The following is a 27,235-nucleotide window of genomic DNA, read 5'->3' on the forward strand; positions in this document are numbered from 1 at the left end:
CGTTCATGCTTTATTAAAAGCTGTTTTTTATGACAGCACGAAAAGTGCAGTAAGTGGAAGGATGGCCCTTTTTAGGGAAACAAGAGAGATTTATTATCCAACGTCACCAAGATGACATGCAGGTATCAGTACAGAGAAATCACTTTTTCATAATTAAAGGGCTTTGCAAAAAAAAAGTCATGGTAATAATTGTTAACTTATTTTTCATTCTTGTAAGTGCTCCAAAAAATTGAAATCAAAACCTTAAATGAGTTTAAATTTTAAGAGTTCCCTATCATGTGTAGTATTTTGGAAAATTACATTTTTTTTCAGGTACAATTATGTGTGTGTTTTTATTTCTTTTATCAGTTGCATGTTACAAATTATTCAATTTTGGGGTTATATCAAAGTATTATTGTTAATACCAGAGAGAAAAAGATACTTGCTCGATGTAGTAATTATTGCCTTGTTTCTCATTGTTACTATACAATTTTAAGCTCCAGCACAAATCTGTCAGCTGTGTATATCAATAATTCTTTCTGCGAAATTATTTGAAATTGCATTATAAGTTAACCTTTATTTGAACAATTTAGTTAGGTACTTTTTCATAGCATCAGACAGTACCCCTGCCCCAAGAAATCAACAAACACATCCATTCATTTGTTCACTCATTCGTTCATCTTTCAAAAAAATCCATCTAACATGATTATTATTTGTCACAAAGAAATTTGGGTATGGCTGTATTTAGGTGTAATGTGCTTTGAGTTTTCTTTGGATGAGAGATACTCTTGAGAGGCAAAGAATAATTCTATATGTTTATATCATAGATTTTTGCTGAGATAGTAATGTTTTAATATTTTACTTCCTTCATAAAATAACAGGCCTTACTTCAGACTCACGACGTAGTGGCACATGAAGTTTACAGTGACGAAGCATTGAGGGTCACACCTCCTCCCACCTCTCCCTATTTAAACGGTGATTCTCCAGAAAGCGCTAACGGAGACATGGATATGGAGAATGTGACCAGAGTTCGACTGGTACAGTTCCAAAAGAACACAGATGAACCAATGGTAAGTAGGAAGGTTCTCTGTACTCTCATAAAATCCCAGCATGGGTTAAATCAGCCAACTTCAATCTGTACTACTAGGGGGTGGGGAAGGAAGGACATGGATAGGTTTTTGAAATCAGTTTCCAGACCCAAAATTTTCCTCTCAAATACTGTTTCCTAGAACTGCTCTGCCTGACACCGTGGCTTTGGCGTGCTGCTTCTGCTTCCACCTCTCCTTTCACAATCACCATTCAACTTTGCAAAAGAAAAGTATACTTGGTACATTACCCTAATGTGTCAAAACTTCTGGGGCAGCAAAGAAAAAGACAATCTGAAATATTAGTATTGATGTTGCGATGTTGAGAAAGGGAATGTCTCATGACATTGTAAAAAAAAAAAGTCCTTTCACAAGTCTGGTGGTTTCCAGATCTTTTGCCTTCAACAAAATTAGAGGAAAACTAATTCAGAAGACATTCAAAGAATTGAGTAACATTGCTAAAATAAAATTCCATTCACATCTGCCTGTTTAATATGAATAAATTTTCTCAGTGCTTAGGACTAGCATTAGAATGGAATCAGTGTCGAACCCTGCCTTATTCTGATAGAATTCTCATCGATTGGAAAGATCTATGAGATCTTTCTTAGTCAAAGAAAGACTACTTGATGTTAACTGGACAAGACCATGTAGACAAACCAAACAGTATGTACAGAAACCTGGTAGTAAGAAGGCTCTTCTTGTTAGCTGCCATTGTTGTTAGCTGCTGTCAAGTAGGCCTGGACTCATGGCAACCCATGCACAATGAAACCAAATGCTGCCCGGTTCTGTACCCTCCCCATGATTGGTTGCATTCCATAGGGTTTTCACTGGCTGACTTTCAGAAGTAGATCATCAGGCCTTTCTTCCTAGTCGGTCTTAGTCTGAAATATCTGCTGAAACCTGTTCAGTATCATAGCAACACTCAAGCCTCCACTGACAGACAAGTGGTAGCTGCACATGAGGTTTTTGGCTGAGAATCAAAACCATGTGTCCTGCATGGAAGGTGAGAATTCTATCGCTGAACCACAATTGTCTCATGAGAATGCTGTGAGCGTAGTTTCAAAATGGAAGGAAGGCACCCATGGCTAGACTGCAGAGAACAAGGCGAGGGGCAGGAACCAGACCATACAAGTGTTGAAAGACGTGTTAAGGATTCTGTTCTTTGTCTTATTGAAGTGTTTCAAGCAGGGAGATAAGACCAGATTTTCATTTTAGAAATATCACTCTGGAGAATGGATTAGAGGGAACAAGAGTGGATATAGGGAGACCAGTTAAGAGGCAATTATTGTAGTAGCACAGGGGAGATGATAAAACTCTGAACTAGAGGGGTGAATGCCAACATGGAAGGAAGCGAACAGATTTAAGAAATAACAAAAGAGTAAAATCAAGAGGCCTTGATATTGGATTGACAATATACCGAAGTTGACCCTTAAACTTCAGGTTTACACAATTGGATGGACAGTGATGCTACCCACTGAGACAAGGAACATTGGAAAACTTTGAGGTTTGGGGGCAGGATCATATCTTTAGGAAAAAAAAAGCATTCAAACTTAGACATTTATATTTTTTCCCCAAAGTATAGAACAGGGATATTGGGGTATACAAAAAGGAATTACCTACTTATGAAAATTGCCCAGTTGCCTTCCAAATTAAAGAGTTACAGAGCAGTGATTCTATGACCACGATTTCTAGAGGGCACTCAATTCTAGACATTTCAGGTTGTATTTCTCCTTTTCTGTTCTTTACCAGTTATACCATATTATCCTAGAAATTGCAGCAGACAGGAGCCATGCCAGTTACCTCCAATCTGCCTTCTGGTGCTCCCCAAGCAAATATTTGGTTTTAAGAGCGTGGGCAGCAGCAGCTTTTGGGTGCCTTGGGCAAATCACTTCATATAATTGGGCTTCAGTTTGCTCATCTATAAAGGAATATTCGACTAAGTGATCCCCAAGATCCCACCCAGCTCTGAAAGTTTAGTATTCCATTTATTCATTTTATGTATTCATTCACTCACTTAGGAAATGTTTGTTAAGTACCTACTATGTACAAATCGGAGCCCTGGCAGCGTAGTGGTTAAGAGCTTGGCTGCTAACCAAAAAAGGTCAGCTGTTCAAATCTACCAGCCGCTCCTTGAAAACCCTATGGGGCAGTTCTGTTCTGTCCTGTAGGGTCGATATGAGTTGGAATTGATGGCAATGGGTTTTTTTTTTTTTTCAGGTTACAATGTGTCTAACTATGTTAGGTCCACTCCTCAAGGGTAATACACTCCTATCACACCCTGTGTTTTCCTGTTTGTAACATTGCACCTGTAATTATTTCTCTATTGATTGAGCCTCTCGTAGTTGCAAGTGACAAAGACCCAAATTGAACTAGCTTAGGCAATAGGGGAAAGGCTTATGTAAACAAGAAAAGATCAGGAATGTCCCCCACCCCACCCTTCCCCAAACTGGTAGGTTCAGACACATAACCCAAGCTGGGCTAATCCCTTCCTTGGAATTTGTGAATTTAGGAACAGAGAAAACATGAGTCAATTCCTCTGTACAGAAAAATCTTTTCCAGAAACATAGGGGTGCGTTCCCAGAAGAAGGGATAGATTTGGGGCAGACAAAATAATAAATGTTAACCACAGTTGGTTTAAAGTGAACTTCCCCTAGCCATAAGGGACCTTGTCTGTCTTGCACACTACCATGCCTAGCAGAGTGACCGGCACATAATAGGTTAACAGTAATATTGGTTGAAAGAATACATAAATGCATGAATTTCCAGGGTGAAACTTCCATCATAGTATCATTTCCCTTATGAAATTAGATTTGACTTGCACATTAATTTACAGCGTTTTTTTTACGAACACTCCTCTTGGTAACCATACATGCTGATTGAATGTACAAGTTGGAAATGAAACTTGAACATTACGACTGAGTGATGGGACTAGAAACATTTGATAAAGCAATTTTTCACATTGCTTGCCTGCCACTTCTGAGGACTGCCAAATAGGAACCATGCAAAATCATACTTTGTGGAGTTATACAAATTAAGATAGAGCCTAGATTATAAAGTCTCAGATATTTTCATGAAGCTTTCTGACAGAATGTTATTATCCAATGAATAAGACAAGACAGAGTCCCTACGCTTAGCCATCTCAAGTTCAAGACCAGTTTTTCACCAAGGGAGCTTATTAAAAATACAGATTTCTCAGCTCTATTCCAGACTTGGAAACCTGGTGGCATGGTGGTTAAGTGCTATGGCTGCCAACCAAAAGGTCAGCAGTTGGAATCCACCAGCTGCTGCTTGGAAACCATATTGGGCAGTTCTGCACTGTCCCATGGTATCTCTATAAGTCGGAATCAACTCAAGAGCAGTGAGAGTTAACAAGATTCCAGACCTACTGAATCTAAATCCAACAAGTAGATGTAAGGAAAAAAAAAAAAACCCATTGCCGTTAAGTCAATTCCGACTCATAGCAACCCTATAGGACAGAATAGAACTGCCCCATAGAGTTTCCAAGGAGCACCTGATGGATTAGAACTGCCGACCTTTTGGTTAGCAGTTACAGCTCTTAACCACTATGCCACCAGGGTTTCCATTATTTAAAAGTTCTCTGTGCTATTCATATGATCAACCAGATACAGTGCACAGATACCTTTATGAAGGCTTTTGTTATCATAGTGAATAATTGGAAAACAAGGAACAATCTGCTTCATAGAATAATATTCTGGCATTAAAAATGATGGTGAAACTTAAGCTTCTGGCCAAGACAGAGTAACAGGGACCAGATTTACCCTCTCATCTGGAACAGCCAAAAAAATTAAAAACAGACAAATTACATGAAACAACAGGTTTTAAGACATTGAACATCAGGCAACAAAGGGCAGTGATCCCTGAGACACAGGACATAAGCACAGAGTCCTATGATTGTCCCACCTTGCTGCCCTGAGGGGTTTTCTAGGCCACAGCACAGGGACGGGGAACTGAGGCAGAGCCAGGCAGACTCCCTGAATTGTGGAGACAGAAAAATGTACATCTACTACTACTATAGCGACCAAAATACCAAAAATAGTATTTTTGTCCTGGCCTGGTGAAGTGGTAGATAGTTTTCTCCTCCATTTTCCATTATTTTCTTTAATGATTTCTTAACTTTTTTAATTAAAATTATTTAAAGCAAAATCACAAATATGAAAAGGAAAAGTGTTACCTCATAGTAATTCTACTTCTACTTCAACTTTTCACAGGGAATCACTCTAAAGATGAATGAACTAAACCACTGTATTGTTGCAAGAATTATGCATGGGGGCATGATTCACAGGCAAGGTAAGTTTCATATGTAATTCTTTCCATCCTTAATTTTTTTTTGTTCCTGTAGCCTAGTGAAGAAAGTGTTTTGTTTTTTTTTTTATGATCCATATAAAAAAAAAATTTTTTTTTTTTTTTTACATATAAAAGATCTGTTTAATTTATGGTCCATAGAAAAGATCTGCTTATCTTTGGTTTTAATCACTGTTGGCCTCCACTTATTCATCAGTGCATGCTCCACCCTATAGATACTGGAGGAAGGGTATAGTAGAGTTCTGTTGCTGGAGTTTCTCTGGACCACTTTTGGATCCTGACTTACTAGAAACCATGGGAGATGAACCAAAGTATCACATTGGGCCCAAGGGTGTAAGGAAGATATCTATTCTGGGAGACATTTAACTTTATGTGTGTATGTGTGTGTGTATGTAAAGTTAAATAACAGTTCAAGAATTGTGCTGTCATTCATTCAGGAATGAGATATACTGTTTCTAAATTAGGAACTTATAGGGTTAGATAAATAATAATATAAAAATTAAATGGGAGAATAAGAGATACAGTAAGTACAGTCATTCTGAGGAGGGAATTCACTAAGGACTGGAGTAGACAAAGAAGGATTTTTTGAGAAGTGGAAATTTAGTTAACTCTAGAGGATGGACAAGATTTGGACAGGTAGAGGAAAGACATGTAGGTTTAGGCTCCTCTTTGAAAGCACTGAGTTATACGTAATACGCACTAGTATTTAGAGTCTGTTCTAAAAATTATTCTCCTGGCAGACTCCCTTTCTTTGAGATAGGGTTATTTTTGTACTTAACACCCGCTTCCTTATCCCCAGACAGCAAGAAGTAGCATCCCAGGCATTTTAGTGCCTTACTCTCCTCTTTAAAGATGATGGCTGTGTACACAAGATGGTTTCTGGCATCATTGTTGCTTCCAGGGGAATCTTTGTAGGCTTAGCACACTGCCTGTGTACTGCACTCACACAGGAGGATGTTCAGTTTTAGGTTCCAGTATGTATTTTTTGTTTTTTATCTTTAGTGATTTGCTATAAAGTCTGTTAAGTTACAACAACATTTTCTTAATCTTCTTTTCTTATATTACTATACTGGCTAGGACTTCTGGTGTAAAAATGGTGGCACGAAGGCATCTGACCTCCTCTAACTTCATCAGGGGAAAATAGAATCATTATCAGCATCAACAGCCCAAGGCTGAGTCCTGTGAGGCAGAGGTCAGACATGCCTCCTTTCTCCAACCTCTTTACCAATTCTGACACCAGCTGTCCCTCCCATAGCACTCTCTACTTCTCTGCTGGGTTCGATAATTCATTGCAATGGCCACACAGAACTCACAGACAATACTCATGGTTATGGGGTTTATTAGGGAAGTAGCAGGTTATATATAATTCAGGACCAGAAACAACTCAGGATACCGTTCTTGGATCAGGACAGCCTCTTCTCAGCCATGCCCTCAGCCAGGCCACTCTCTCCAACTCGCAGTCCCTCTGTCTGGCCTCTGCCCTGCTCAGGCAAGTGTCTCAAATCTCTTTAGCTCCGCCAATAAGTGCCCAGAGGCACACCACTCTGCCAGGAAGCCTCCTGCTTGAAGGCACTCAGCTCTCTGGCTCTGTGGGTTGGCACACCCACTGTAGATGCCTCGCTCTGTGGGCCAGGAAGCCCACTGCACCATCTCACACTGGTCTACTGGTTCTGCTGCTGCCGGTTCTCTCCTGCTTACCACAGCTTCTCACCATCTTGCACTGTCTCCAGTGTTACAGCTCTCATCTCCTGGGTCTGGGAGATTCTCAGCGTAGGGATCCCGGGTCCCACCCTTTCCACCTCTGGGATGGCTCATTTTAAGCCTAGCGGGATGGGAAAACTGACCAGTCCCCTTGTTAGGGTTCCATACACCTTATTTGCATGGCACCACCCCTGCAGGGTTCTAAGCACCTTATTTGCAATATTAGCACGCTGCCCAATTCCCTTAGTGGGCCACAGCACCTTATTTGCATAGTTCCACCTAATCGTTTAGTGGGAGTTACAAGGACTATGGCTAGAAGGGCCATATTAAGTAATTCACTGCACCACATTCAGTCTTTAATAGAAGTGGTGTAGTGGATCCTTGTCCTATTCTTGTTCTAAAAAGGAATCTTTCCAGTGTTTCCCCATTAAGAATATTTACTGTAGGTTTTTAGTAGATACCTTTTTTCCTTTCATCTGATAATGGGCGAATGACTTTTAAAGGTTTCCGAATAATAAACCACCCTTGTGTTTCTCAGATAAACCTGGCTTAACAAAAAAACAAAAAAAAACACTGCTGTCAAGTCAATTTCAACTCATAACGACCCTGTTGGACAGAGTAGAACTGCCCAGAGGGTTGCCAAGGCTGTAAATCTTTACAGAAGCAGACTGCCACATCTTTCTCCTGCAGACTGGCTAGTGGGTTCAAACTGCTGACCTTTTGGTTAGCAGCCAAGTGCTTTTAACTACTGTGCCACCACTTCTAAAACCCAGCTTAGTCATTGTGTATTATCTGTTTTATGTATTGTGCCATTCTGTGTGCTAATGTTTTGTTGAGGATTTTTGTAATTGTGATTATGCGTGAGACTGGCCTGTTTTCCTTTCTTGTGTTTCTCTGTTTTAATTTCCAAGGTAAATTGATGTTATAGAATAACTTAGTGAGCCTTCCCTCTTCATCTGTTTTCTGAAGGATTGGAGTATGGATTTGTACCTTGAAAGTTTGGTAGAACCTGTCTATACAACTATCTGGGTGTAGGGTGTTTTGGTTTTGTTTTTATAGGATTTTTTTAATACAACTATTTCAATTACTTTAATATTCATACGACTATTCAGACTTCCTATAGTTTGGGTGAGTTTTGGTAAATTAATTTTCCTAGAAATGTATCTATTTCATCTGCCTTTTTAATTGCAATAAGCTTGTTCATAGTATTCTCTTATCTTTTTATTCTCTGTGTTATTTCTGGTGACACTCATAGTGGCTTGCCTTATCGTGCTTGGCAATCTTTGATTGTGAGCTCACTGCTTGTTCTAATCAGTGGAAGTCCTGTGGGCCTAAACTGGAAACGCTTTCTTCCAGAGAAGGTTTGCTCCCTCTTCTGTCAGTTGCCACAGGCTTCCACTGATCTGGGACATTAGCCACACTGAGGGTCTTGGCTCCTTACAGAATCCTGCACTCAGTTTCTCTAACTTGCTATTAGCTCAAGGATCAGAATTCCAATAGCAGGCATTACTCTGACGGCACCCACCCTTCCCACTAGTTCACTCCACCCTAAGTTTGCAACCACTCTGGATCCAGCTCACAGAATTCTTTTGTATGGAAGGGAGAGTGAAGGTGAAAGTGGCAGGTGTCCTCAGAGATTTGTATTTGTTTTGTGAGACCAGTAACATTTTAACAGGTGTGTATTAGGCAAGATATAGTTGTGCTGTAGTGAGAAAGTCTTTGAGTGACTCATCAGCCATATTAGAAACAAAAGTCCCCACATTTTTGTTTTATTTTTTTGTTGTGTTAATTTTCAAACATGCAGAAAATAGAGAGAATAGTGCAGTGATCACCCATGTACCCATAACCCGTAACTATAATTAGCTATAATTATCATTAACTCATGGCCATACTTGTTAGTTGCCGGTGAGCCAATTCCAACTCACAGTGACCCCATGTGTGCAGAGTAGAATGCTCCATAGCTTTTGCAAGGCTGTGACCTCTCAGAAGCAATCACCAGGCCTGTCTTCCAAGGCATCTCTGGGTGGGTTCAAACCATCAACTTTTTGACTACTAGTTGAATACTTAACCGCTTGCACTGTACAGGGACGTGGCCACGCTAGTTTCATCTATATTTGCCCTATTGCCCTCCCCCCACTGTATTATTTTGAAGCAAATCCCAGGTATTTTATTTTATTCATTAATATTTTAGTATGCACTTCTACAGAAACCCGGTGGCGTAGTGGTTAAGTGCTATGGCTGCTAACCAAGAGGTCGGCAGTTCGAATCCGTCAGGTGCTCCTTGGAAACTCTATGGGGCAGTTCTACTCTGTCCTATAGGGTCGCTATGAGTCAGAATCGACTCGATGGCAGTGGGTTTTTTTTTTGTTTGTTTGTTTTATGCACTTCTAAAAGATAGACTTATAAACAAAACCACAATACCAATATCTTACCTAAAACATTAACAATTCCATAATATCTTCAAATATCCACTTAGTATTCAAATTTATTTTACTGCCTTATAATTTTTGTTTACAGTCAGTTTGTTTGAATCACTATTCAAATAAGGTGCCCACATTGCACTTAGTTGATATGCTCTTAAGTCTCTTAGTTTATAGCTACCCTTGCCCTCTTTTTTTTTCCTTATAATTTTTTGTTAAAGAAACTTGATCATTTGTCCTGCAGAGTTTACCACGTTCTGGACTTTGCTGGTTGCATTGACATCTGGTCATTTAACATTTTCTCTGGCCCCTTTATTTCCTGTAAACTATAGCTAGATCTAGAAACTTGATTTGCTCTGACTCAAGCTGAAGCGTTAAGCCCAGATACTTTCTACTGGAGAGCTTCAGTTTCTCAGTCTAAAAATGAGGACTCCACTTTCTACTCACCTCACACCAATGCCAGTGAGGTAATACTGTGAGCTCTTCATAACAAAGTCAGGTCAGTGTGTTAACATGAGCACACTTTATAGATAAGGAAGCAAAAATTCCAATAACACTCTATTTAATCATTGTTTCTCAGTCACTTTTTCCAGTTGGAGTATTACAAAGTATTTGAAGCCTAAAAAATTATCATAAAAAGATTAAATTATGTTTAATATAATTTCAGTGTTACATACATATTATCCAATCACAATTCTTTGAAAATTGACAATGTATTTATTGTGTTTGGTAGATAATTATGATAATAATTATAACAGCAAACAGTGTGTACTATGTGCCAAGAACAGTTCTAAGCCCTTTACATGTATTAAACTCACTTGATCCTTAAAACAACGCGATGAGGTAAGTACTGTTTTCATTTTCATTTTACAAATGTGAAAATGGAGGCACAGAGTATTTCAGTAACTTACCCAAGGCCTTAAAGCTAGTAAGTGATGAAACTGGGATTTGAACCCAGACAATTTGGACCCAGAGGCCATACTTTTAAACCACTGCCCACATTGCTTGTCTCCAAAAAATAAACAGATTTCCACAGCCATCCTTCAAAACTATGCCTTCCACAAGGAGATGTATCTGTTTAGGTGAGTTTACTACACGAGTTAAATAATTTTGCTGAAGCCATGTATGTACCTGTCTCTGAAATACTAGCCTTCAGTGTTTAACTTAATTTTTGAAAATTATTTACATCGCTTCCTTTGGATTTTATTATTATAAAAGTATATATCAATTCATGTTTATAATGTTCTGCCATTTCTTAGGTACACTTCATGTTGGTGATGAAATTCGAGAAATCAATGGCATCAGCGTAGCTAACCAAACAGTGGAACAGCTGCAAAAAATGCTTGTAAGTAAATGAAAGCTGTTCTTTTTATTTTTCTAAAGACTAATTTTCAATTTGTTAGCCCGTTTTTTAACACATAAATAAAAGGGGTGTTCTTTTGTACTTGTAGAACTTCTAGTACCATCGTTTGTGTGGACTCGAACCTATACAACACTCATAAAAGCTGACATCTAGGAGAATGTTTGCATCCAATAGAGTTCAGAAATTTTTTGCCCATCTTTAACAGTTTGAACTTTAACACTCTCCCTTCATCCTTTATCTCCTGTTTCTTATTGAGCCGATGTCTAAGGAAGATTCTTCGCAGTTGTGTATATGCATTCTCACTGACCTCAGCAGTGTCAGAAATCTCTTTCCTGTTTAGTTGAGTCATAGCCAGCTATACTGGGTTTCTCTACAGCACAGAGGGGAGGGAAGTCATAGACCAGGCCATTTTTGACCATCGATATCCAAATCTGTTTAAATTTGATTTTGTTTTTTTAAGCTGAATGAAGGTCCTTGCCTGTGTTCACTGTCACAGCAAGCAGAGGAAGATGTTTCTGGACCTCTGGTCCAGCCACCCATGTTATGAATGTCTATTAAGTGTGAAATAAGCGCCACAGACTCACTACAATAAAAAATAAAGCCAAAATTATTAAGTAAAACAAATTTTATGTAGTACACCACTGTAACGTAGCACACTAAATAGAATTTTTATGTAATTACTTATTCTGTTGTCTAGCTCAATTTGTATTCACTTTGGAAACGCATATCACTTAGAGTGTTTCATAGTCATGTCTATAGAAATGCAACTGTTGGAGGTATGTTATGCCATTGCTATGTGTGAAAAAGGCACTCAGCCTTGACTTCTCAGTGTTTCCCAGAACTTCCTCTTCTGTAAAGGTGAGCATTCCATGCTTTATTTATAACGAGGCTTCCCTTTAATGCTGTGTGCTCTCAGGCAGCTTCCACTAATTGCCCCACACATTTTGAGTGGTTTCTTACATGTTTTTGTGCGCAACACTTATTTGTAAGAGAACTCTCTTTTTTTTTTTTTCTCCAGAGGGAAATGCGGGGGAGCATTACCTTCAAGATTGTGCCAAGTTACCGCACTCAGTCTTCATCCTGTGAGGTAATGACTCTAACGAACCACCCCCATCTCCTCTGAGTTCTTAACTAACTGTCTGCTGATGGCTGAATGTTTTTGCTTTCTGGGAAATTGTTTCTGCCTGTGCTGTTAGATCACTGCACACCAATTTTACAACAAAGATAACGGAACAGAGTAGGTCCCATCCATCTACACAGCCCTGCTTCCCTGTGGATCTCCTCAGCACTGTAATCTCAGGCTGAAATCTAAGCAAAACATAGAGAAGCTGCAAATAATAACATAAGCCTTAATGAAGAAAAGATGGAGGCTCTGAGGAAGAAAATATAGACCATAATTGCAATAATATTTCCAGGAAGTACATTCACTTCCCTTGTTAAGAAATCACATGCATAGTTCTTCTTTTCAAGAATCTGCAAAGTGATCTATTTCTGTTAAGATACAGTTGTTCAAATAATTATGACAGTTCTCTCTAGATGATGTTAAGTCCATAAGGAATTGGTAACTTACTAGAGGAGTACAGGCTTTCGTAACTCTTTGTGAAATTGTTTAAATTGGGAATGTTGTGTGATTCGTAAACCAGTTTTCTAAGGTAATCCAACCCCAAAGTTTCTTTCTTACAGTAGGCTTATCCTATAGAAATTGTAGCCTTTCCAGCTTATATTATTCAGTTTTATGTTGGTTATTGAGATTTCAAAAGTCTGTTCTTCATATTTAGAACTATAAAGTGTCATAAATGGTATCATTTTTTGGTTATTGCACATTCAGCTTGAGTATTATTTATTGAAGCTTATCTTTTATGTGCATCTCCCAAGTTTGTGTGCATCAATATGAAGTACACATTTCATAAAGTTAATTTTTAAGACTGACAAGTAACTTACTGGAGCTCATGGAGAAAATTGCATTCGTACTTAAGAGAATTTGAGGGAGAAATTAAATGTTTCTTCTAGTCTCTAGCAATAGTGAAAATTTCACAAGGAAAATCCGAGGCTTCATATTTTTTCTTAAACCTATTGAAGATATGGATAAGGATCTGTAGTTTTGCCAAGGATATTTTTAGTGAGCCATTGCAATTGCGGTTTCTGTTATATCTGATCTTGAGCATCTCTTGGTGGCTTCTGATGGAACTTCCATTAATACTATATTTCATAAGAAAATGCAGAACTGCTTCTATTCCAGAATTCAGAGTATTGAAATTTGTCATCTAGAGGAAAAAAACTTGCTAGGAATGAAAGAATATCATATGCATATTCTACGTAAATAATTTTAATATTCTAAAATTACAGGTGTTCCTCATACCATTTCTTATCTGTTGAAGAAATTTAGTAAATAAAATTGATTTTTGTCTTTTTGTCTAACTAACCAGAAGGTACTGTTAGTTATTAACATAAATTTCTCTTTTGTTTTTGAAGTGGTTGACCTAGTTTGTGGGAGAGAAGATGTGGCAGTCTTTTCCGTAACAACTAGAGCCTTGGAGACACTATGGGGCAGTTCTACTCTGTCCTACAGGGTCGCAATGAGTGGAAATCAACTTGATGCAGTGTGTTTGGGTTTTGGACCTAGTTGTGGAGTGGGACCAGTGTTATGCATGTAAATTCTGTGCTCTTGAGTAGGAACGCACCACCCTTTCTTTACTTTCCTTATCTTTGAATGATGGAAAAAATGACCATGCTTCTCCTCCTATCCCCACCCCCAGCCTTTTTGGTCCTCCTATGCTCTGGCATAATTCAGGCCTGTGGTTGGGACTCTTAACAGCTAGGGCAATACTTCCCTAAAACAGGCTCTCTAGCCACCAGCGTCAGCATCCCCCAGGCCTTTGGTAAGAGGGGACTCCTGGACCTCACCCTGCCCAGCTGAATTGAGTCTCTGGGGTGGCAGGCACCTGGAGATCCATCTTTTTGCTACAGTTTGAGAATGCTGATCTAAACGATTCCATTATCTTTAAGACTAATAAATTCCAGAAATTTCTCTAAATCTTCTAGGGAAAAAAAAATCTGTCTTTCGAGCAGACATGCACATTTCAAAGGCTTAAAAGGACTCTATTAAACCAAAAGTAAAAATATGTATACATATATATTTATTTATTTTCTCTCTCTCCTTGTTCTTGTTGTTAAAGCTTATTTGTACAATAAGGAATGGAACCTGGAAAGAATTTTGAGCGTGTTAATATAGAGAGTGCGGCCGAGGAGAGGAGATACAGGGAAAGTAGCTGTCGCTTCTGGGATCTTTGCCAGAAGTGTAATATTTTTAGAGACCCAGGATTATTGTTTTCATCAATCTGCTAAAATGATTTAAAGAATAAAGATTTCTTCTCTGGCGTATATCTGTCTTTTACCCTTATTGGTAGCATTTATGTTAGAAATATTCTAAGGTGATTACAACGTGAGAAGTTTTGTTTTTTTTTTAGGGTCATTTCACTTTTAGTTGAGTCCTTCAGTAATTCTTGACACTGAAGCATCAAAAATTATTATTTTTCAAAACTCATTTGAATAAAAATGAGACAGCTGGGATCTTCAGCACAATCATTTTGTAGTAATATCTGTCATTTTATGGTAGTTGATAAGATGGTAATATCAAGTCACTCTTCTGGGTCTCATTTAAAGAAAGCAAAGGTTATATAGAATGTTGGCAACAGGAAGGAACTAATTAATGCGTGATACGGTCATCACTTGTAATACACAAGTCTTCAAACTGCAAAAAAGTTTTCATACTTCCGTGAAATCCTGCAAGTCAGTCAGTATGGCACCTTTACAGCTAAAACCTCAAAGGAAACGGTTGTCAGACTGTGGTTCTAACTGTCGATGTAAATATCTCTGTGTTTCTGTGCTGGTGTTCTGTGTTAATGAACCTTGTGTCTTATTTCAGAGAGATTCCCCCTCCACTTCCAGACAGTCCCCAGCTAATGGTCATAGCAGCACTAACAATTCTGTTTCGGTAAGAACTCTAGCTCCACACAGCACAAGTGTGAAAATTTTGTTGGTGCTCACCTGCCATAAGTGTTCTAGTTATATGTGTTCAGTGGAAATTTTGTCTTCTGCTGATATACAAGGCTACTACAGCTACAATGTGGTTTACTCCTGGAAAATCTTTTTCAACATTTCCTTCTGATTAAAAATCCTTGTCATTAGTTCAGTTCGAAGAAACGTAGTTCAAGACTGCTTTGGTCTTTCTAAAAATATTTCTATTCTATCCCACAAGTATAATTATTATTTTGTTCTAACCTCTGCAAAGGATGTAAATGGAAATTTGTTTAAAATTTCTAAATTTTTTTTTAATTTGATAAATGTAAGGATTTTGCAGAGCAGGCATTTGGGTTTTCTTGGGCTTTGTAGTTTTCTATTCTGAGTGATATCAGCAACGTGTTTTAGTTTCCGCTATCTAAGTTTACGAATTGGTGTGCCCTCTGTTATTGTGGTACGTGCACATATTTTTGTGAATTATAAGCCTTGCCTGGATATGAAAAGCAAAAGGAGCTGGCTTCAAGCTGCACTTAAGCCACGCTGTTATCACATCTTTAACACAAAGTACTTTATATTGGACTTAAACCTGAAATTTTACGTCTTTTTAGAACTATCCATTTTGCAACATGTAAGAAATTGTTTTTAATTTACTTAAACAAATGGAAGCACTTATAGGTGCAGGTTTGCAATATTTTGGAGTAACAAAAGCTTCTCTAAGTTTCTGATACTGCTGTTTATCATCCAGTAAAAATTATTGCAAGTTCCAATAATGTGGTAGCTTTTTTTTTCCTGGCTATTAATTTGCCGTTTTAAAATATATCGATTTTTTAATTAGGCAAATTTTTAAATAATTTTGAAATCATCTCAAATGGAATGATATTCTAAGTATATCAGGAAAAGAAACCATGGAAGAAAATTTTCTGTGACTTTACTGAACTTCAAAATAGGCTACAAAAGGAATTCATTTATGACAGTTAACATTTAATACTTTTAAGATGGTGAAAATCCATATAGTCATTGAATTTTTCAAAATCTAAGTGGTTACAGTGACTGCGTTGAAAAGGGCAAGGACTCTTTTTCGTTTTGAGGGTTGTTTTTTGTTGGGTTTTTTTTTTTTTTTTTCAACATAGGCTGTTTCACCTGCAGTGGCTTTTGTGTTGAAGATGCTGAGTTGTTTCTTAAGAACACATTTTCTCTCTGCTTCAACTTACCTGCTTTCTTCAGCTTGCTGCTAAATGGCCTGGGTTTGAGTTTTTGATAACTCAACATTTCTGAGAAATGAAATAATGTATATTATCTCTTTACAACTTAAATCTAGCTCATTTTTTTTTTAACCATATTGTAACAGAACACACAAATTATCTTGTACTCTTGAAAAGTAAATGAAAATTTTTCTCCTGGGTTGGCTTTATTCTACAGGACTTGCCATCAACTACCCAACCAAAAGGACGACAGGTGAATAGACATCCTCTATAGAAACTTCTCTAAACTGAGCCGCTAATAGCCAATCCTTTATTAACCCTTCCCATCCCGTGATGTCTGCATTTTGGACCATAACATTTGAGCATTGAGAGCTTGTACCATTTCATTTTAACACATTATACATGACTAATTTTCTATACAGAGTTTTTCCTCATCTTTGTAGCTGTGATGGTTATTGTAATTTCAACCTGATAATTTCGTGTTGATGGTTAAGAATTCAGCCTTTGAGGATTTTGTAGGCCTGCCTCTGAGGTGGAAATAAATTTAAAAGGTTCAAAAATTCTTAAAATTCTCAGAATAACAAAAAAAATACATGCTGATGAACATTTTTAAGCAATACTTTTCTGAAATTTGAGAGCTTTTTCTTAAATTTGTACTTGTATGTATGAAATTTCTGAAAGGCATTTACATGAAAAATGAAAGTACATGAATATCCTGGCTTTACATCCCACTGTGCCTGTGTTGGAAACCCTGGTGGTGCAGTGGTTAAGAGCTACGGCTGCTAAGCAAAAGGTCAGCAATTCACATCCACCAGGCACTTCTTGGAAACTGTATGGGGTAGTTCTACTCTGTCCCATAGGGTCACTATGAGTTGGAATCGACTCGACAGCAATGGATGGGTGCCTGTGTTAGCTCACACCTGAAAAGTTAAGTGGTGCCCAACACTAGCAAGTGACTTTCAAATTGCCAGCACTTTAAAAGTACGGATTTTAGGTGTAAATGCAGAAACTGGCTAATTTTACAGGCTGGATTCCTGAAAATAAATTTAAACAGAAAAATCATGCAGTGATTCCAAAGCCTTCAGGTTGGTTTTACAGTGACTTAAACATTAATATTCAAATTTAATTTCAAGAGATAAAATTCTCACGGGATTTTTGTTTTCTTGAAATGCGGTTTTAAAAAATACTCAGATTTGGAGTAGGATTTACATCAATTAACACCTGATAGAATTCATCCATAGTTTAGTCAAGACTCTTCATAACTGATGTAAGTTTGAATATCTTAGTACCTTATTAAAGCACTTAGAAATCCAGTTATTCATAAAAATGCTGCCATATAATAATCTCTTAGAAGCTAATCTATTTCTTTTTATAATATTTACTAAGTCAATTCACATACCATAAACTCAGAGCCTTGAACTGTGTATATCTCAGAACCTTGTACTAATTTTCAAGTGTTACATTGGCAAAGCTAGAATTCCAATTTATTTTTCTTCTCTTAGAAGAGGAAAATACTAAACATAAAAAGCTTAAGTCCTTTTTGTCATGTAGGCATTTTACAGCAAGATACCAACCCAGTGGTCTTGCTGTTTTTATATCATGTGCTGCTTTAGGGTTAAAACCTACCCTGAATGCTAATATTAATGGCTTAACGGCTGCCACATGGTCGTGACAACTCATCTATAACACCAACTAAATATATGCAGGTTTAAAAATGATAAGCATACTTCTCTATAATTATAAACCTATTCGGTTATAGTAAAAGCAGAGACGAAGTATTTTTCATTGAACATGTATCTCAAGCATTCCCTTCAAATAAAAACAGCACATATTTTGAACCTTTACACATCAAAGGTAGTGTGTTGTTTCTAGTGGTAGAAATTTTTTTGTGTTGTATTTCCATGCATCATTTTTGCCTTCATCATCTGATGTTCTGTTTGTATTGTATGTATCGGTGTGTGATTATTAAACTATTAGACCTAACTGTTTTCTTATATATCACGTTGGGATCCTTTCTTACAAACTCCTGTTTTATAGATCTATGTAAGAGCACAATTTGAATATGATCCAGCCAAGGATGACCTTATCCCCTGCAAAGAAGCTGGTATTCGATTCAGAGTTGGTGACATTATCCAGATTATTAGTAAGGATGATCACAATTGGTGGCAGGGTAAACTGGAAAACTCCAAAAATGGAACTGCAGGTCTCATTCCCTCTCCTGAACTTCAGGAATGGTACGTTTTATTGTTTCTTTTTTTTTTAATAATCAAAATGAAATCTATTTTTCAACTTTATATTATTGTTTTTGTAGTGCAAAACCTGTTTTAATACATTCCTTGCTTTACCTGCCAAACAAAATTCAAATTAGTTATCCAAGAATTCTAAATCCTCAGCACCTAGTGAGATTCTTGGTTAGAGTCAGATACTGTAACAGGATCATCACGCAGTTACATATAAGGAAAGGAAGGCCTGGGGAGAAACTGAGTTACTGAGCCACTGAGTTAGTCCCAGGTCACATCACAGAAGCCTAGCAGAGCTATGAAGAGAGTCCTCCACTCCTACTTGCTGTTTCAAATGTTTTAGAACTGCATTCTTTTTTAAAAATTTTTATTTTGTTATTGTTGAAAATACACATAGCAAAACACACCAACTCAACAGTTTCTGCATGTACCATTTAGTGACATGGATTACATTCTTCAAGTTGTGCAACCGTTCTCACCCTCCTTTTCTGAGTTGTTCCCCTTCCATTAACATAAACTCACTGGCCCCTAAGGTTCCTATCTGATCTTTAGAGTTGCTGTTGTCAGTTTGATCCCATATTAGAACTATATTCTTTTAAAATGTATCCTCTGCTTACCCCTCCCCATGCTCTCACCGCCAGATTCCACCCCACCACCAGCAAAAAACTCAAATGAAGTGATTCATTGTCGCTCAGAGTATTTGAAGATAAAATTTGTTTCACTTTTAAGAGAAGAAGGAAGTCAGAATTTTTGTTCTTTGCCTTACCAGTTATTTAAAAATGCATTTTCTGTTAGAAAGTTGGTGTTTTGAAAGCAGGTTACAGTCAGACAGGGTTTTTAGGCACTGCTTTTCACTGGGAGAATGGGGACAGATTAGGAGTCACAGATTACTACATATCTTGGTAAAATATATTTCTGCTATTAGTGTTGTAATTTGCTTACTCGAACTATGTTTTGAAAAATGTTGATGGTTTTACCTTTGTCAGTACTTTGGCAACATAACAGAAATCTACTGCAGTCTAGTGTCTACGTATTGTTTCATGTGACAAAAAATAACCATTGGGCATTGTGCCAATGCCCTCAGAACTACTTGGGGACCAAAGACATGGAAACCAAAGAAATCCAGTCCATAGACATTTATAACTGCTGTTGAACCCATTTTTCTCACTAAACGTTCAGCTATCCCATGTTTCCCATAAATATTCTTAAATGTAGAATGTTGAAGCTGATGAGGACCGCAGATGCCATCATTTTACACATGAGGAAACAAGCCCAAACAAAGAAGTAGCAGCCTTGTATCTTACATTGTCTTTCAGTCTGATGTTCAAGAAACAGTTAAGACATAAACAGGAGGAAAGCGATTTCTAAGTTGCTTTGATTATGTTGTTGTTGTGTTGTTACTGATGTGTTGGCATTTTAAAAATGTCTTTTTGAATGTTGTCACATATTATAAGCATTTATCGAAAATAATTACATAGATTCCAGACCTCCTCTCCATAGTCAGAACATCTATATAATATAAATCATGTGTAACTGACACCAGGAACTCTGTTTCCTCTGAAAGAATCCTAAGAAATGGCAGTGAAGACAGCAAAATTGGTCCCTGCTTCCTGTAATGGTGGACCAGGTTATTTAGATCAATCCTCCTGCTGAAAAAAAAAATGAAAAGTACTGCAGAAAATGTTTTTTTCTTTTAATTACCTTAAAAAGCATGGGGTAGATAATTATGAGCCCAAGAAACAGAAAGGGCCACATGATCTAGAGACGTACATCATCCTGAGACCAGAAGAACTAGACGGTGCCCAGCCACAACTGATGACTGCCCTGACAGGGAGCACAACAGAAAACCCCTGAGGGAGCAGGAGAATAGTGGGATGCAGACCCCAAATTCTCATAAAAAGACCAGACTTAATGGTCTGACTGAGACTAGAGGAATCCTGGCGGTCATGGTCCCCAAACCTTCTGTTGGCCCAGGACAGGAACCATTCCCGAAGACAACTCATCAGACATGGATTGGACTGGACAATGGGTTGGAGAGAGATGCTGATGAGGAGTGAGCTACTTGTATCAGGTGGACACTTGAGACTGTGTTGGCATCTCCTGTCTAGAGGGGAGATGGGAGGGTACAGAGGGTTCAAAACTGGCAAAATGGTCACGAAAGGAAAGACTGGAAGGCGGGAGCAGGCTGACTCATTAGGGGGAGAGTAAATGGGAGTATGTAGTAAGGTGTATATAAACTTATATGTGACAGACTGACTTGACTTGTAAACTTTCACTTAAAGCACAATAAAAATTATTTTAAAAAAAAGCATGGGGTAGCTTAAAAGGTATTGGGGAATTCGACAACTAATTTTTATATGAAAGCCTTTAATTGGAGCAATAAACAGAATATTGGAGTGCCACGCTGGCCCATTTTGCCATGAGGACATTTGCCGTTACTGCACACTTCGGTGCTAGAGAACCAAGGCTAAGGCCCAAGGCCTGTAAAAGTTGGGGAATCTTTTAGGAGTCCCTCCCCATATTGTTAGGGCTGCAGAAGGCTATGCCTCCATGTATCTGTTTGTAAGAGCAAAGAGATAAACATACCCCTGCTCCCTTCAGCACCAGGGGACTATAGAAAAGGTTGTCTTGTCACTGAGCAGAGCAAAACACAAGAGTAAAAGGAGAATAAACCTCTGATAACATTGTGGCCACCGATCCACCTTGAATGGATTTGCACCCAGATACGCATAGCCTGGATCAGCCAGGTAACCTCAAACCATGCACTTGATTTGAAGTTTCCCCTGTACTAATGGTTCCCGATATCTGCTATAAGCAAAAAGAAAGTCTCTGAATGACCCTTTTGTCCTAGGCCTAATCCTAGACCTCATCCTAACCTCCGTGTAAACATTTTCAAGGACAGCAACCAGCAAGAGTCAAAATAACCAGACACATAAGGAAACGAAGTAGCATTATTAAGACCCGACAGAAATGACAGTAGAAATAAACCCAAACCCACTTTAGACATTGGAATTAGGAGACAAAGGTTTTTAAACAACTGTGCTTACTAGGTTTAAAAAAACAGATAATAAGTTTGAAGAATATCTTCAGGGAACAGGAGACTTTCAAAAAATGACATGGCAGACTTGAAAAAGAGCCAAAAGAAACTTCCAGAAACAAGAAAAATAGTGCAGTAACAAAATTAAAAACTCAACGGCCAGAGAACCCCTAAGGGAGCAGGAGAGCAGTGGGATGCAGACCCCAAATTCTCGTAAAAAGACCAGACTTAATGGTCTGACTGAGACTAGAAGAACCCTGGTGGTCATGGCCCCCAGACCTTCTGGTGGCCAAGGACAGGAACCATTCCTGAAGCCAACTTCTTCAGACAGGGATTGGACTGGACAATGGGTTGGAGAGGGATGCTAGTGAGGAGTGAGCTTCTTGGACCAGGTGAACACTTGAGACTGTGTTGGCATCTTCTGTCTGGAGGGGAGGTGAGAGAGTAGAGGGGGTTAGAAGCTGGCAGAATAGACAGGAAAAGAGAGAGTGGAGGGAGGGAGCAGGCTGTATCATTAGGGGGAGAGCAATTGGGAGGGTGTAGCAAGGTGTATGTAAGTTTTTGTGTGAGAGACTGACTTGATTTGTAAACTTTCGCTTAAAACACAACAAAGATTAAAAAAAAAAAAAAAACTCAATGGCTACACACCTGTTAAAAACCCATAGCTGCTGAGTCAAATCGGACTCATAGTGACCCTATAGGACAGAGTAGAACTTCCCCAATAGTGTTTCCAAGGCTGTAATCTTTACGGGAGCAGACTGCCACAACTTTCTCCTAAGGAGCAGCTGGTAGGTTTGAACCACCAACCTTTTGGTTAGCAGCCGAGTGCTTAACTGCTGTGCCACCAGGGCTCCTTACACACCTTTCTATTAGAAAGGCTAAAAGTAAAAAGGCAGACCATATCAAAGGTTGGCAAGGATGTGGACTAACTGGAACTCTCAACACTTCTGGTCAGAATGTATAATGGTACAACTGGTTTGGAAGACAGTTTGGCAGTTTCTTAAAAAGTTACACATACACCTATCATACAATCCAGACATTCCAATCCTAGGTATTTACCCAAGAGAAACAAAGACATATATCCACTAAAAAACTTGTACATGGATGTTCAAAGCAGCATTATTTGTAATGGTCAAAGCCTGGAAACTGCAAAGGTTCATCAATAGGTTAATGGGTGAATTATGGTCTATCCATACTGTGGAATCTGTTGCTACTCAGCAATAAAAAGGATTGAACTACTGATACATGCAACAATATGGATGAATCTCAAGATCATTATACTGAGTGAAAGAAGCTAGGCAAAAAAAGAAAACAAGCTGTATGATCCCATTTATATAAAATTCCAGAAAATTAAAACTAATCTATAGTGACAGTGGTTACATAGGGACGGGGATTGAGGGAGGGGGCATTTCAGAGGAGCACAAGGAAATTCTGTGGATGTTAGAAATGTTTGTTAATTTGATTGTAGTAATGTTTTCATGGGATGTATACATATTTATATATTAAGCTTAGAAACATTTACTATAAGATACACTTTACACTATAACATTACAAGGTTGGGATTTTGTCTCTTTTAACCTGTCAAAAATTCCTCAATTCTGCTCATGTTTCCAAAGATCTTATGCCTCATAGAAGCTGTAGTTATGCCTAATAGCACATATTGGCTTGTACCAGAGGAATCCCCAAAGCAAAGTAAAATAAAACCTCAACGAACAAGAGACGGTAAGAGACATGGAGGACAATCTCTTCAAGAAAATAGGAGAGAATACTCCTGAACTTATGATGCCAGCATTACCCTGAAACCAAAATTAAATATGTACAGTTCAGGAAAAGGAAACTACAGATCAGTAGCCCTCGTGAGCGTAGATGTGGAAATCCTCAGCAAAATATCAGCAAGTGGAATCCACCAATATATAAAAAGGATAATACACTATGAGCCATTAGGGTTTGACTTTGGAAAATCACTCCACATGATCCACCACGTTAAGAGTCTAAAGAAGAAAATCCGCATGATCGTATCAATGGTTATTGTTAGTTGCTATCAAGTCAATTCCAACTCTTAGCTAGCCCGTGTGTGCAGAGTAAAACTGCTCCATAGAGTTTTCAAGGCTGTAACCTTTCAGAAGCAGATCGCCAGGCCTGTCTTCCCAGATGCCTCTGGGTGGGTTTGAACTGCCAACTTTTCAGCTAGTGTCAAGCGCTTAACCATTTGCTCTACCCACAGACTCCTGGTCATATCAATAGATGCATAAAAAGCATTTGATAATCCTTGACATCCGATCATAATTAAAACTCTCACAAACTACAAATGGAGGGAGCTTCCTTAACTTGATAGAGGGCATCTACGACAAACCTACAGCTAACATTATCGGAAAGGAAAAAAATTTTGCAGGTGATATGATTTTGTGTGTAGAAATTCAGAGGAATCTATAGATAAATAGAATTAATAAGAGATTTCACCAAGGTTGTTGATGCAGAATCACTATACAAAAATTAATTATATTTCCATTTACCAGCAACAGTTAGAAGATAAAAATAGTAAAAGATATCATACGCAGCACCACCTGCAACACGATGATACTATAAAGTATTCTTGCAAAAAGAAAAGAACCTGAATTTGGTTAGGCCTCTGGATAATATCACCTATTTGGAAGAAATGCAAAGGACAGAGGGACATACTAAAGACACCACAGGGGTGCAATTAGAAAAGCCCAGACTCAGAAACTACAGGACAGTTTCTGCAAGAAATAAATTGCAAGAAAACAAAAAAGAGAGAGGGAAAGCAAGGGAACCTACAGATTTGAAAGAAACTTGAGAATATTGAAGGAGGAGATAATATGATACCTTGGATTCGTTTCAAAGTAAACGAACGGTTGGGGAGGGTGTAAATAATAAAAAATAAGCCATGAGTTAGTGATTGATGAAGCTGTGTTGTAGGTATTTGGGGTTCATTATACTATTTTCTGGAGCCCTGGCGGTGAAGTGGTTAAGAGCTACAGCTGCTAACCAAAAGGTCAGTAGTTTGAATCCACCAGCTAGTCCTTGGAAACCCTATGGGGCCGCTCTACTCTGTACTATAGGGTTGCTATGAGTTGGAATCGACTCAACAGCAATGGGTTTATACTATTTTCCACTCTTATAAGTGTTTGAAATTTTCAATATTTAAAAAAAAATTTTAAATACCATTTGCAATATCATTTTTAAAAATCGACAACCTAGAAACAAATCTAACAAAGATGTTTGAGACATTTACATGATAAGTTATAAAATTTATTACAGTATATTAAAGAAGATCTAAATAAATGGAGAGAGATACTGTATTCATCGCCTGGAAGACTCAATATTATAAGGATGCCTGTTCCTCCCAGACTCGTTCATAGATTCAATGTAATTCCAGCCAAAACCCCAACAGTTTTTTTTTTTTTAATTGATGAGCTAACTTTGAATTTTACGTGGAAATGCACAGGATCAGGAATAGCCAAGATACTCTTCTAGAAGAACATACATTACAGATGCTGAATACTGTAATCAAATAAAACAAAATTATAATTGTTCCACCAGATATGGAAACTTGTAGTAACCAGGATAATAAGGTACGAGTACAGAGATGCTCAAATAGACCAGTGGAACAAAATAGCAAACCTAGAAACTTTCCTGTAAATGGACACTTGATGTATTACAGAAATAGTAGTACACAGCAGTGGGAAATGCATGAGCTTTTCACTAGATCATGCCAGACAATTGGTATCCATTGATTGGTGGGGGGGGGGGAGAAATTGGACCCCTCCTTTACACCATATGCAAAAATCAGTTCCAGTCTATTAAAAACCAAATGTAAAAGACAAAATCGTAAACCCTTGGGAAGTTAATATTGGAGGACTTCTTCAAGGGCAGAGAGGGATTCCTTAAACAAGATAGTAAAAATAATTGCCATGAAGGAAAAGATTGATAATGTTGACTAAATTAAAAGTAATAACTTATGTTCACCAAAATACTCCATAAAAAGAGTAAAAAGGCAAGACAGTGGAAGAAGATATCTGCAACACACATTACTAACAAAGATGTTGTACTAGACTATATAAAGGATCAGTGTGAAAAAGACAGACAACTGAATACAAAAATGGTCAAAAGACTTGAACAGGCACTTTATAATATAGAAAACTTAATGGCCAATAATCATAAGAAAGTTTGTTCAATTTCATTAGTAATCAGTAAAATGCAAACTAAAAGTGGAATGAAATTGCATTACTTACTCACTATGATGGCTGAAATTAAAGGTTAATAATACCAATTGTTGACCAAGGAAGCCGAACATTAGGAACCGTCATATACTGCTGATGGGAGTGTAAAGCAGTATAACCTCCTTCTAAAATAATTCGGCGTTTACAATAGCATTGTTCAGCATTCTAGTGGCAATTTGGGGCTCTCGTTATGTGTGGATCACTCAGGGACCCTCTGGTTGGTCCACAGGCAAACCATTAGTAAGCAAAACTTGCTGTGACAGTATCCTAAAATGCAATGTTTGACTAGACTAAAGCTGAGAGAACAACTTTTTAACATCTGCACATACGTTACAGATGCAGAATACTATAATCGAGTAGAACAAAATTATAATTATCTGATTGTGATTGTAACTATGGATGTAATTGTAGCATACTTTTTTCTATCTTAGACTAGAATCACCATTTATTAAGCATCTACTGTATGCCTGGGACTGTGCTAGGGTCATTATTTACATTTTTATTCTAATCCTTTACAACAGCCATACGAGAGGCTCGGAGAGGTTAAGGAGCTTGCCAATATAGTGTAATAGCTAAGGGCTCTGGTGCCATACTGTCTCCACTCTCCCACTTATTGGCTGTGTGATTTTGGACTTAAAATTTAGCCCCTCATGTGTAAAATGGTGGCCTGATTTCATGTGTTGTTAGAAAGATTAAATGAGTTAATACATGTTAAGGTCCTAGAAAAGTGCTAACAATAAGCGTTCAATAAAAGCTATTGAGTGATGGAACTAGGATTCAAACGAGGTTTGTCTTGATTCAAAATCCTGTGCTCATTCCAGTGTATCTTAACAGCCATATGTTTAGGCTTCTAATCCTCATGATTGCTTAGTGTATGCTCAAGGAATACAATGTCATTTTAATATAAGCCTGTGTTCTTAAAGGAACTCTGGTGGTGCAGTGGTTAAGAGCTACAGCTCCTAACCAAAAGGTCAGCAGTTCGAATCCACCACCCACCCCTTGGATACCCTACAGGGCAGTTCTACTCTTTCCTACAGAGTCAATATAAGTTGGAATCGACTTGACAGCAATGGATCTCTTTATGTTCTCAAAACATTTCTACGAAATTGTCATGAGAGCCAAAGAACAACCTTTATCAGAATAATTTGAAAAGTTTGTGATGAGTATGTTCATGCTGGTTCATGTAAACTCTTCAAATGACTGATTTTTTTCTTTTATCAACACAAAGCTATACCTTACTTTTTTATTATTATTTTGTGTGTGTTAGGCGAGTAGCTTGCATTGCCATGGAGAAGACCAAGCAGGAGCAGCAGGCCAGCTGTACCTGGTTTGGCAAGAAAAAGAAGCAGTACAAAGATAAATATCTGGCAAAGCACAATGCAGGTAGGAAAAAGTACAACTTTTACTGCGGCCAGGTTAAATATCTCAAAAACCTAAATAGATGTAACATTTCAATTCAGTCTTCAGGGCTCTCTATCCAGAAGTTCCACCATATGAGATCTTCATCAGCCGCAAAAGCTTTTTTAAGAAACCTCTCCCTCCTTATTGTTAATATATTGGTTATTTGCTAGATATTGTGCAGAATTATATTTTATAGGAAGAAAAATACTGTTTTGAAGTATTA

General features: G+C 38.0%; 1 protein-coding gene across 8 annotated transcripts in view; it reads left to right on the forward strand.

Annotated features, from left to right (window-relative positions):
- CASK (calcium/calmodulin dependent serine protein kinase) overlaps nt 1-27,235 on the forward strand; it is a 454,527-nt gene that overhangs the window by 399,909 nt on the left and 27,383 nt on the right. For 2 of the 8 annotated variants that reach the window (XM_049873006.1, XM_049873007.1), the window contains exons 14-21: nt 861-1,049; nt 5,294-5,372; nt 10,768-10,853; nt 11,890-11,958; nt 14,797-14,865; nt 16,311-16,346; nt 18,131-18,327; nt 26,879-26,994. In XM_049873006.1, coding sequence (XP_049728963.1) covers nt 861-1,049; nt 5,294-5,372; nt 10,768-10,853; nt 11,890-11,958; nt 14,797-14,865; nt 16,311-16,346; nt 18,131-18,327; nt 26,879-26,994 — 841 coding nt within the window. The remainder of the gene's footprint in view (nt 1-860; nt 1,050-5,293; nt 5,373-10,767; nt 10,854-11,889; nt 11,959-14,796; nt 14,866-16,310; nt 16,347-18,130; nt 18,328-26,878; nt 26,995-27,235) is intronic. The other 6 variants (XM_049873008.1, XM_049873013.1, XM_049873009.1 and 3 more) reach the window with 3 other exon arrangements.

Source organism: Elephas maximus, chromosome X, assembly GCF_024166365.1.
Source record: "Elephas maximus indicus isolate mEleMax1 chromosome X, mEleMax1 primary haplotype, whole genome shotgun sequence".
NCBI classification, from domain to species: Eukaryota; Metazoa; Chordata; class Mammalia; order Proboscidea; family Elephantidae; genus Elephas; species Elephas maximus.